Here is an 11600-nt window from a genome sequence, read left to right on the forward strand (position 1 = left end):
GATTTGTCCCCGTTGCTGTCACTGAATTAAATAAGAACTGTTTTTGATTCGAAATATTAAAATTACTATATATGTGCCACAGTGAGGTTTATATCTTTACTAGGTATGTGTGTTTTTAAAGGGATGCCAAATGCTGTCATTTTTTCTGTAAAGCAAATTTACCTTGCCTATGGGTATAAATAAAGTTACCTTGACCTTTTCAGACCATTTTCCAGTGGTTGTGCAGCAATACCCCAGCAGATCAACAGTTTCTCAGATACACCATACCACATTCAAAGTCACTTCAAATTGATGTTCAGTTTTAACTTCAGCAGGTTGTCTTAGCCACATCTACAAGCCCAAATGCACTGAGCTTCTGCCATGTGACTAGTAGATTAAACATTTGTGTTAATGAGCAGCTGAACACGTGTACCTAACAAAGTGGCCAGTGAATGTATATTTAGTATATTTTCCTGTTGATTTGATCATTTTAATAAATAGTTGATGATTGTTGCTGCTAATGTAGAGCTCAGCTTTTAAAGGTTTCCTTGTAACAATAGAGCCATGCCCTATCACGCTGACACTTTTATTTATATCATAAAACACTGATTAAGTATTTATAGCCTGATGCATTTTGCCCTTTTTTTGTTCACTGTGACTGTCAATGAACTTTAGTAGTTTTTGGACAGATGTTCTCATAAATGTTTCCCAGCTGTTGAAAGGGCACGGTCTGCCATTTCCTCTCTTGGATGGCTTTTAAAATGAAATATCTGCAGAAGTCGTAGAGCTTAGCAGCAATCAAAAACTGAGGGAGAATTTTGTTTATTCTTACTGTATGTGTACAGTACCGGTTAATTTAAAATCCCTTTGTTTACATTTGATTTAAATTAGGTCCAGTGCCAAAGTTGTTCTTATAGAGCACAGAAAAGACACACTGGGTATTTTGAAGTTGAGTAGCTTGCTTTCCCTTCCCTCTCCTTTATAACTTATACACCACTCTGCATGTTTAAAGTATTTTATCATTGGGCTTAAATACCCATAAACTAGGAGCTTTGCTGTTGTGACACACTTGTCACAATAAACTATCCATAAAAGGGAAAAGTTGCCCATGTCTCTTAATAGAGGTCAACCTTTATTAACATTTAGGTGTGTTGGTGTTAATGGTTACATTATTAATCAGCAATAAATCCAGTCTCGTACACATTTTGCTATGTTAGGAAACAAAACTTTGTCCCAAATATGTGATCTAATTTTTGCAGTATGGAAATAAACTGATAAATTCTAAACACGTGGGCCGCCTAATAGCCTTGCGAGCAATCTGAGAACACAGCTTTAGGGTGCATACAGCTCATAAACACTTCTGCAGAGTGTTGTTTTAAAAGCCAAGATTGGGTATCCCAGGCCTCACCAGTGGTGGGTCCTTTCCTGCTGCACTAGAAGCACTTTTCCTGGAAGTAAATAGAAGTGGGTATTTAACATAAGCAGCAGTAACCATTTGTCTACAAAAGGAGTCATCAAAACAAAGTATAAGACAACAGACAAATAGTTTCTGGCAAAACTTCACTTACTTCCAAGGTGCAGGAACTAAATAAAAGTCTGAAGAGGTATTTTTTTCTACTACAGAAACTAGAAAAATGCAGACAAAACCACAACAACAAAGCGAAGGTGCTGGGTTGAAAACAATAGGGGGGGAAATCAACAGCTCACACACTGCAGGGCACAAGCTGTGCTTATTTATTGCACCATAAATAAAAGTGTAATATTTCGAGTATACCTATCTGTACGTCCTCCATTTCTCGCTTTGCATTTTAAAGCAACGGCAAGTAAATGTAATGTGTGAGCCGGCTGCTTCGGCTGCCTTTTGTGCTTCTGCTGTAATTTACAATGTCAGCAGCCACACCATAGCAATGTCACGAAAACTTAAATTTAGTGCTACTATTTATTACATTTACACAAAGAACTGAAGGTTAGAAAGTTTGATCACATCGCTCAACATCTTAAATAAACGAGGACGTGATTTGCACATTTCAGTTTTGTGGCACTTCTGTTTCATGCGTCACAGGTGAAAGCACAGCAACAAAAGAAAAAAAACACCTGGTTATAGCTCCTCCGGCAAGCCCCCCTGTCTCCTCAGTCTTCTCACTGAGACTGAGATAGATTTCCAGGTCAGGGCAGAAGGACGGAGGAGATGAGGAGGCACAAAAGGAAAAAAAACACCAACTCAGATGAAATGCTAATCCTTTCTAGTCACATGGTTATTGTTTCTAATTTGAGCACGAGGATTGAGATGTAACCAAATCTGTCTCTACATCTTCAAACAGTTATGTCTGTCATTACAGTTAAAAAAAAAATTCTGTATACCAATAAAATTGTAAAAATGGGGGCGGGTTTCTTATAGTTTTTCTACCTTTTAAATAGTTTTCTGTAATATTTTTGTGAAGGTTACGAGCTGAAACGTATTTTTTGATCAATAAAACCGTTCTATATAAAGCGCGTGTTGCTGGATATTTTGACCTCTGAGGAGAAAAGCCTTCACAGGAGCCTGTTGACCACTCTTTGACTGACAGCTGATGTCTCGGCACCGCAGCGCAAAAACAGCAGAATGTCAGCTTAGGGCCAAAGATGTCACCCCTCACTGTAGCAAAAAAAAATCTCACAGATGGGATTATCACTTCAAAAGCTTGCGTCTGATGAGTTGTTTTCAGGTTTGGTGATGGAGGCTTGTCAGATGCTGGGTTTGATGTAGCTTTGCAACGTGGAGCATAGCAGACAGGTGTGCTCTGCCCAGCAGCTGCTGGACTCCATCTGTCCATCAGGTCTGCAGGTTCAACAGTTTACTGTCCCTCCCACGTCCACAGCAGTGCTCTTCATTTTGTGAAGCGGCAGTCTTCATATTGTGCTGCACACAGAAGTGAACAGGAGCATTTCTTTTGGTTAAATAGGGCAAATCTACAACATTTCAATAAGAAGAGATGAGAAACCGAAGCCCCAATTTACGATTGAGCCAGATAACAGGAGTGTATTCTCACATGGTGCAGCTTAAACATAAATCTGTTATTTTCAGTGTCAGCAGTCCCTGAAGGGGGGATTATTGTTCCTCATGTCTGCCAAGAGACAAAATACAAATGTGGAGTTCATTTCCAAAGTGCTGTGTGTCTATTTTGGCTCGTCGTTGATCATTCATCATTCAATATCTCTACAATACAGTGGAAGAAACATGCAGCCCTTGTTTCAACCCACGACTAATTTTAAAGTATCTCAGTTTGAATTAATTTTATACTCTAAGTGTGGTGTGTGTTTCTCGCTAGTGGGATTTTTTTTCCGTTTGGGAAGGGAAAAAAAGCGCTCATCAGATGGCTGCTGGTCCCTGAGATGGAAAACACTGAGAAACGGTGCCCTAGATAACAAGTCAGTCCAGCCTCTTTTGCCAAACTGCAGGAGCACTGAAGTATCAAACAGCAATCAAAAGCACAGCCTGTTTTCTGTTCAGGGAGGTACTGTAGTGTGATTTGGGAGGAAATTCAAGGAGTTGCTTGTGCAAGACCCAGACTGGCATGGGAATCTAAGCAGGTTGCATCTCCACAGTCACAAATACACACACTTTCATGCACTGCAACCTTTGACCCACGTTCTGTTTCCCCCCACTGTTTGATAAGCTGCAGTTGTCAACTATGATCAAAACCAAGCCACCCTGCATCTCAAACTCGCGCCTTCCTTCTCACTAAACTCTTCAAAGCATCTTGACTATGATATATTTAAATATACATACATATTCTATATGCATCTCTGCAGCACACATCTCACCCAGATCATCCAGAGATAAACAGGTAAAGCGTCACTTCTGTGCTGCCAAAGAGAAAGATCAGATTTCTGCTGCAGACACCCACACTTAAGCTGCAATGCAGATATTTTTCTATAGCTTTTACAGTCAAAATGAGTTGAGGTTCAATAAGAGAGTGAAAATAAAACTAAAGTAATAGTAAAAATTTAATGAAAGACAAAACACTGGAGTGAGGAGTGAAGTCTGGAGCTGAAGTTTGAGATATTACTGATCCTGTCCGCCTCAGCCTGAGGCAGGTCGAGGGCCCAGATAGCAAAAACATAGTAACCTTTTAGTCTCTTCACTCAAAATATACCAAAAGGGCCATCTGCCTGAGGATGTGATCCTGCACGTGGCCTTACAGGGAAAAAAAAACAATTCGAGATTTGGCTCAAGGTCATAACTTGCAATACTGCACAGGTCATTTGGCAGTTACTTTAAAAAAATCCACATAACAGAGATGAGCTGCCAGATGGAAGTAGTTTCTCTGCACTGGTTTAATTTTTTGGACTGTGCATAAAGGATGGGGATGGTTTCCAGATCAAAGAAGTGCATCCAGCATTAAACCAGCATTACCTTTAATGGCCAGCAGGGAGCGCCTCTTGTGGTCGCGAAAAGTTCAATTTATCATAAAAGCACAAAAAATCTACTTTCTTGCCAAAAACGAATGATGTCATAGACTGTGACATCATTTACATTTGGTTAGACACTGAGATGGTAAAGGTAGCCCCAGGTCGTTCTCCAGAGTCATAAAATGCCATGGATGCAAATTACCACTTGACTGGTCAGCAGTAAATAAATGTAACCTTGTAATTCAGATTTTTATCTGTTAATCTGAATTTATTTTCACAGATGAAGAATGATGTAATGATGATATTACTCTGTGTGTTTAGGTAGTTTTCTGACTCTAAAATGTGCCAGAAATGTACATCAGAGAATAAAAACATAAGCAGTACAAGTTCATTGTTTTTTAAGGGAAGTGGGAATTATTTTTATTTTTGATGAATCATTGCTTGTTTTAATAATCTGTTAATTAAATGGAGTCTAAGGTGAATTCCTTTTAAAGTGAAGCAGTCACAGGAAAGCGACACGTGTTGTCTGTTCTTTGCTGCAGGTGAATGCTACCTGATGGAGTGGTCAGACTGGAGCTCGTGCGTCAACATCTGCGCCAAAGAGGCCGGCGTCGACTTTGCCTCGGTTCAGGTCCGCTCACGAGCCGTGCTCGCCCAGGAGCCTGAAAACCTGCTGCTCTGTCCTGACCAGGAGTGGGAGTCTCAGCCCTGCACAGGTGGAGAACACTTTGAAAAACATGACGGCTTCAACCTCTCCTGGCCAGAAAGTTTGACAAATTAACAGAAGCAAAGTCTATTTGAACAGTGAACTTTCTATGAATACAAATTAGCTTGCTGCAGCCCAGCAGCTCCAAACTTTGATGCATTTATTCCTTCTACAGTATTTATCCGCATATTCGTAATATTTACGGCGAGGGTAAACTGAAGTCAGTCTCGGGGTGTGAAAGGTTGAAGGCAGTGGAGAGCACGTCAGTGCATCAGAGGGTTAACGCAAAAAGACACTTACTTTCAGAGTCATACCCGCAGGCTGTTTAGGCTTCTATCTCTCTGCATTTGGACTGTCAGAGGAAAGAAACCTACTGAACAACAACATGCTGACATTGTGGGAAAGACAGATCTGACACAGGAGTCGCATAGATTTTCCTCCCTGGGAGGCATCAGTGCTAACCAGTGGGCTGCTTCCCTATCATGCCCGATACACAATCGAGAAGAAAAAGATACTAACTGCTACTGTTTGTCTTTCCCGTTATGCCGGGTCAATTGGTGCTCTCCCAGATGGGATTTCTCGAGTCAGATTTTCAAACGTTTGAAACCCAGATGCTCGTTTACAGTAGTGATCTCTGCGATTCCCTCTGCTGCATTAATCACCCATTAGATGCAGCATTGTGAATCACTACGACAAAACTTAACACACAGTGTACTGTAATTCCCCCTTACCTCCCTCGTTACTGTACACAGCCCACAGCAGTCTTCGCTAGCATGACCTGGTTTCACAGCTTCACTCAAGGCATGGGGGGAGGAGTGGCCCAGCCAAGACTAGTGGAGGCGGAGGAGGATGAGAGAGTGGAGGCAGGGAAGGAAAAGGCGGTGATGGAGAAAGAGAGGCTGGGGATGGAGGGACGGGAAGGTTTGATGTGAGGCTCCAGGCTTGAGAAAAACAAAAACAACACTGTTGTTCTGCTGTTAAAATCATTCTGTTTTACAGTATAGTGATTCTTACTGTGCTTTGTGTCTCCAGTATACGCAGATTGACAGAATGGCCAGCACTTTTACTTCAATGCAATAATCACAATAATTTGAAGAACAAAAACAACAAAGCTGCTCACTGCTTTTCAGCAGCTCCAGAGACATAAAAGCAAAACCTTAATGAAACACTAGTCCCTCCATTTGTAGGCATTTAAATTTGAAATTTGCAACTTGAATCTGAATTTATAACAAGGTAAAAATCAGAGTTGGAGTTACATTTATTCTCCAGGAAACCAGAAACATGTGAGACTCATCGACACGTTCATTATGTTCAAAACTATTAGAAGGATTTTCTTCAGAAGATTTATTGATCACTCATCAAAGGTCATTCTCATCTCGCAAAATTCACTTTTGGCTGTAGCTCAAGAATTCATCATCTCATTAAGCTGGTAAAATTTTGCAATAAAGAGATCGTTTGTTCATTTTGGGCATGTTAGTTTAATAGGTGATTCTAAATTGGCTGCAATGCCAATGCCTGGCTTTATATCTCTGGTATTCTTAGTGTACCAGAGATAGAAAGTATCCGTATCCACGCTAGACTGCGACCTGTCCAGAGTGCAACCTTCTAAAGTCGCAGGGATGGACTCAGGCTCACTGTGATCCTAGCTGGATAAGTGGTTATGGATGGATAAATAGGCAACAATAATGTTGGGTGCTCACTGTGCACACTGTGGTGATATAGATTTGTTTTGTGCTGCCTGATTGAACACATATATAAAAGGGATTTTGTGGCCATTGCAGCTTATTTGCAGAAACATCCATATTTGCAACATTTTTCTGCTTAAGCATCCAAACATAAACATTTTTTATGTTTGTTAAATCCCACAAAGTCCTCATTACAAATTTAACTTTGGACAAGTTTAAAATCTCAGTAAGTAAATAGAGTACATAATGGGTTTAAGACACGTTAGACTTTATTTCAGTGCTATAGTGCTCTATCACCACCAGCTGATTGGTTCAGTTTGTACATCAAAAACTGCTCAGGTCCATTAAGGGAACATTTGGGTTCAAATATCCTCACATGTGCCAAAGTTAATCCTGCACAGCTAAATGTTATCTCATTATAAAATGTGTTATTTGCAAAGCTATAATTATATCACTAAAGATAAAACAAAGTAACAAATTCTACCATTAGCAATAATTAGTGTAAAATATTCATCCATTTTTTTTTGTTCTGATTGTCCAATTCAGGGTAGCAGAGGTGTGCAGGAGCCTATCATTTCATTATTAGAAGTAAAAAAAGGTTCTATGAACACGAAAATCCATTTATTAAAAATGAATGGTGGTTTAAAAGTGTTACTAGATTTTATACGGCCCACAACCAGCAAGCCTGAAAGATGGTTTTGTGGTTAAGACATTTGCACTGCACACCAAAGAGCCTGATTCAAGAGTGGGAGGAGACTACAAACCCAGTTTCAGGATGTCACAAGAAGGTACTCCAAGTGATGTCCCCAACCCTGAATAAGTGGGAGGGTGTAAATCTGTGCCAAATCAAATATGTGGATCTATCTGCTTTAGTGACCTGCTGGGAATTAAGGGAGCAGCCGAAAGCACGCCCCAGCAAACCTGAATGACATTAACTTCCCCTCTTATTAGTGACCATGGTGCCGTGATTTTGCCAGGTACAGACAGCACCTCGCTTAGCGGCTTAGCAGCCACTGTAGAGTGAATGTGTGCAATTGGCACAGTTTGATATGAAAGTGATTGAAAATGCAGTCAGTTTAAAAAGCTTGAATATAATTACTCTTCTTTTCAGTTAATATGGCTGAAAATCATCCATCGCCTTTCTCAGTTCTTACAGATATTCTCATATCTGGGACTACTACTGACATTATTTCTGCCTCCAGAAAAAAAGGAGAAAAAAAACTTCTGCGCTTCTCCTGAGAAATGTAGTACAACTCCAGTCTGCTCATAAAAGATGGTGGGAAGTGCCAGCCGAAGTGAGTGATTCAATGATAACTTAACACGTTTGAAAAACGACTTCAGCTCTAGCGGAGCAAGGAAGAAAGAGAGAAATGAGAAGAGTAAAGTACATAAAAGGTGAAGTCCTCTCAGCCGCAGAGGATTCATCCCGTACGGCGGCAGATAGAGGCGTACCACTGACGGGAGCAGCGATACTGTACCCACGTCTGTGGAGAATAGCTCTGTCTTTTGTTCAAGGTTAAATTGTTCATTTACTCTGGCTGAATTGGCTGGACTGATGATTGGTTACACAGAACTCCGCAGGGAAATACAGTCATTTACTGCACTGATGGAGATATTGATAAAGTCATAATAGCACTGATAAAAAGTCATTAAGCAAAAGCTCTTACTGAAGATTAAAACATTGAACTGGACCCTTTTGAGACGACACGGTCATATTATGTGTCAGCAGCCTATTATACAACCACAACTTAGCAGCTGCTTTATTAATCTGGTGTCTCTCATATGATTAATGGTCACCACTGCCTGACTCAGTACAGCCTTCACAGTTGTTGACTGTTTTTGTGTTTTGCTTTCAGGAGGTGAATGTTTCGAGTACAAATGGTTCAGCAGCATTGGCCCAAATTCCACTCGGCCTTTGATCTGGTGTCAGCGTTCAGATGGACTCAATGTCACTGGTAAGGAACTCCAAAAAAGCTGCTCCAGACATTTGTTTCACACAGTTGCTTCTGCTGTCTGTGAGCACAGCAGCAATGACCCCCACCCGCTGTTTGAACCCCATTTTTTAAAGAGGGCAGACAATCAGAAGAAAGCTGACTGAGGGAGAGGAGCGAAAACAGCTTGTTTTAGAAATAACTTAAAAAAGTAAAAAGAAAATAACAAACCACACAGATTAGCTGAGCTGTTTGGGCTTTGGAGGACTGTTTAGGAGTTGCAACCTCAAAAGTGTGCTCACCTTTGGATTAAATGAGAACATTAAAGGTTTGATTTTTGCTTAAGATCAAAGAAAAAAAAAAGAGCGAATGCAAAATTCAAATGGCCAAAATAATACAAAGGTTTGTTTTGTTTTAGCAGAAGATTTGACATTTCTGATGAGCAGACCGATCACATGATTGACCTCATTCAACAAGCTCAGTTATGCTAGGACTGAGGTGGAGGAATTTTGAAACATTAGTAAATATTAGTATTTTTTTATTAAGTACGAGCATCAAATCGTTCACTGAGGTAGACGAGGCTGCTGAGGTTGTTAGTCTCAACAGAGAAGCACATCTGTGTATCATCAGCGTAGCAGTGACAAGTAGATGGCTTTGAAGCTCTTTGAAGCAGTATGGGAGAAATAAGCATTATTATGACCATTATACAGACAGTCTTGTAAAAAAAATGTTCTAGTATAAAATAAAAATATGGATGGATGGGGGGGGAAAGCATAATTGCTCTACTTTGAGTCTGGAGGTCTGCAGCAGAGTTGCTGAAGGTTCAATTGCTTCTTTTTTTGTCATATTTTTTCACCATTTGACTTTAATTTTTGGAGTCTCTGCAACTAATGATCACATTTATAATTATTTGTTCTGATGATTTTATTATCAAGTGTTTTTTTTATCCCAAAAAACCTAAAAAAAATAAAAAAGAAAAAAGAAAACTAACTGCAACTTCTCAATGCCCATGTTGTTATATTTACATTTTTTGATTATAACTTCCTGGATGTGTTCTTATTAAATGACACAACTGATTAGAATTGTTTCAACTTCACATCTATAAATAAAATGAAAAAAAACAAAACATTAAAATTACATTATGTTTGAGCTTAAGAAATCAAACTGTTGTCAAGGACTTGCAAGTACGCTTTAGTCGTCTTTAAAGGGGTCTCGAGCTAGAAGAGATCAGAAAACACTGTCCTACAGTAGTGTGCATAATAAATAGAGCAGCTGAATTTTTCTTTAAAGTGAGAAACTGGAGGTTGCAGCCGCTCTTAAGCTCAACTGTAAGCCTAAACCATTCGTGGCAATTTTATGTAGGAGGTAAAATTTACACAAAATGTCAGAAATATAACTGAAGAAAAAAAACCTAGGCGCTTATTTCTATATTGATCTAAGGTGGTGGGCGATGGCAAGCCGGTACAGCTTTTCATCTCCGTTTAACACATCAACACATAAAATTGTTTTTAAAATAAACCTGGAAACATTGGATTTACTGAGTTATTATTGCAGATGAAAGTACATGCTGTGAAATAACCCCAAGTGTTACGTTTTAAACGTGGAGACGAACCGATTGTGCTCGTGTGATCGTATTAAAATGTACTCAATCTGATGCTGTTGTCTCTTTCACAGGAGGTTGTCCTCCAATGAACCCTCCAGAGGACAACAGCTCCTGTGACCCGCCCTGCCTCATGCCAAAGTCTTTCTGCAGCGAGGTGAGTGGATTTTGTCCTCATATCACAATAAACTCAAAAATAAAAGAGCAATTTTCCTAAACCCTAAAGCACAGCTTTCCTGGATGAATGTCTGTGCAAATACTGACACACTGAATTGAATTTGAATGCAGCAGGGAATAAAATGATAGCAGCAGGAAGATGTAAAACCCATTGCTCCACAGTGTCATTCAACTGCACTTCATCAAAATCATGTAAATAAGTTTTTGTCTCACAGACACGGCAGCTGGCAAACTACAGAGTGATCTATTTTCCAGGCTTGAATAGCTTTTAGAAACAACTCTTGACCTAGCAATGAAGGCAGGTTACCAGCTGTAGTAGCTCGTACAGCCAGCCACCTTACGTAACCGCTGAATAATCGGGTCAAAACGATCGGATGAGAAGCAGGGTCAGGACTTCTGAGGTCACCCATTCAATCCCCAGACGAGGATGAAAAAACTGCACTCACACAGTTTATTAGGTACACTCAGCTAAAACCTAATGCAGTGTAAGACAACAGTCGTACAGTAAATCCTCTCTTCATCGTGGTAGTAATGTTCAGTTTTGCAGACAGGTGTTTATGGTCACTCTGAAGGTTTGTTGTGCTGTGGGATTGGATTACATAACACTGATGGGTGTTTCATATATTTTTGTAACCCTGTTAATATGAGTGAGGGCATACTAAATACCAAAAACACCTCTGTGTGTGGAGAAGGCAGTTCAGTGGTGTCACAAACTGCAGCGTCCAAGACGACGATGAAATTACACCTCGACAAAATATCTGACTAGCCAAGTGAAAGACTGTGTTCACACTAGGCTTGGTTGCATTGCACCCCGTCCCCACTTTCCTGCTGGCCTGCGCTCACACTGCGCTTAACGATCCGAGTCCTGAGTACACTTCAGTCTGTCTAAGCATCTCAAACTTAGATTTTTATGTGGCCACACTGGAGCTGCTCTGGAATTGGTGAGAAACTGTCCTCTCACATACATTATTACTTAAGGCGAATTTCACAGAGCCAGCAGTTGTTGAGAAATCATCGGACTTCCACACTTGGCTGACCGCACTAGGTGTGCAAGTGTCTGACCTCACTGTGACCTGGCCCACCTCTTCAAATCGGCTAGGCTAAAGTACCGTACGCACCAGTTACGGGGG

At 40.3% G+C, this 11600-nt stretch overlaps 1 protein-coding gene across 6 annotated transcripts in view; it reads left to right on the forward strand.

Annotated features, from left to right (window-relative positions):
• thsd7ab (thrombospondin, type I, domain containing 7Ab) overlaps positions 1–11600 on the forward strand; it is a 200170-nt gene that overhangs the window by 176696 nt on the left and 11874 nt on the right. For all 6 annotated transcript variants that reach the window (XR_312239.1, XR_312241.1, XR_312240.1 and 3 more), the window contains 3 exons: positions 4914–5087; positions 8619–8717; positions 10368–10450. Coding sequence is in view for 2 of the 6 variants with exons in the window: in XM_005751475.1 (XP_005751532.1) it covers positions 4914–5087; positions 8619–8717; positions 10368–10450 (356 nt within the window). In the remaining 4 variants the exon portion in view is untranslated. The remainder of the gene's footprint in view (positions 1–4913; positions 5088–8618; positions 8718–10367; positions 10451–11600) is intronic.

Source organism: Pundamilia nyererei, unplaced genomic scaffold (genome assembly GCF_000239375.1).
Source record: "Pundamilia nyererei isolate P.nyererei 1_Seehausen unplaced genomic scaffold, PunNye1.0 scaffold00313, whole genome shotgun sequence".
NCBI lineage: Eukaryota > Metazoa > Chordata > Actinopteri > Cichliformes > Cichlidae > Pundamilia > Pundamilia nyererei.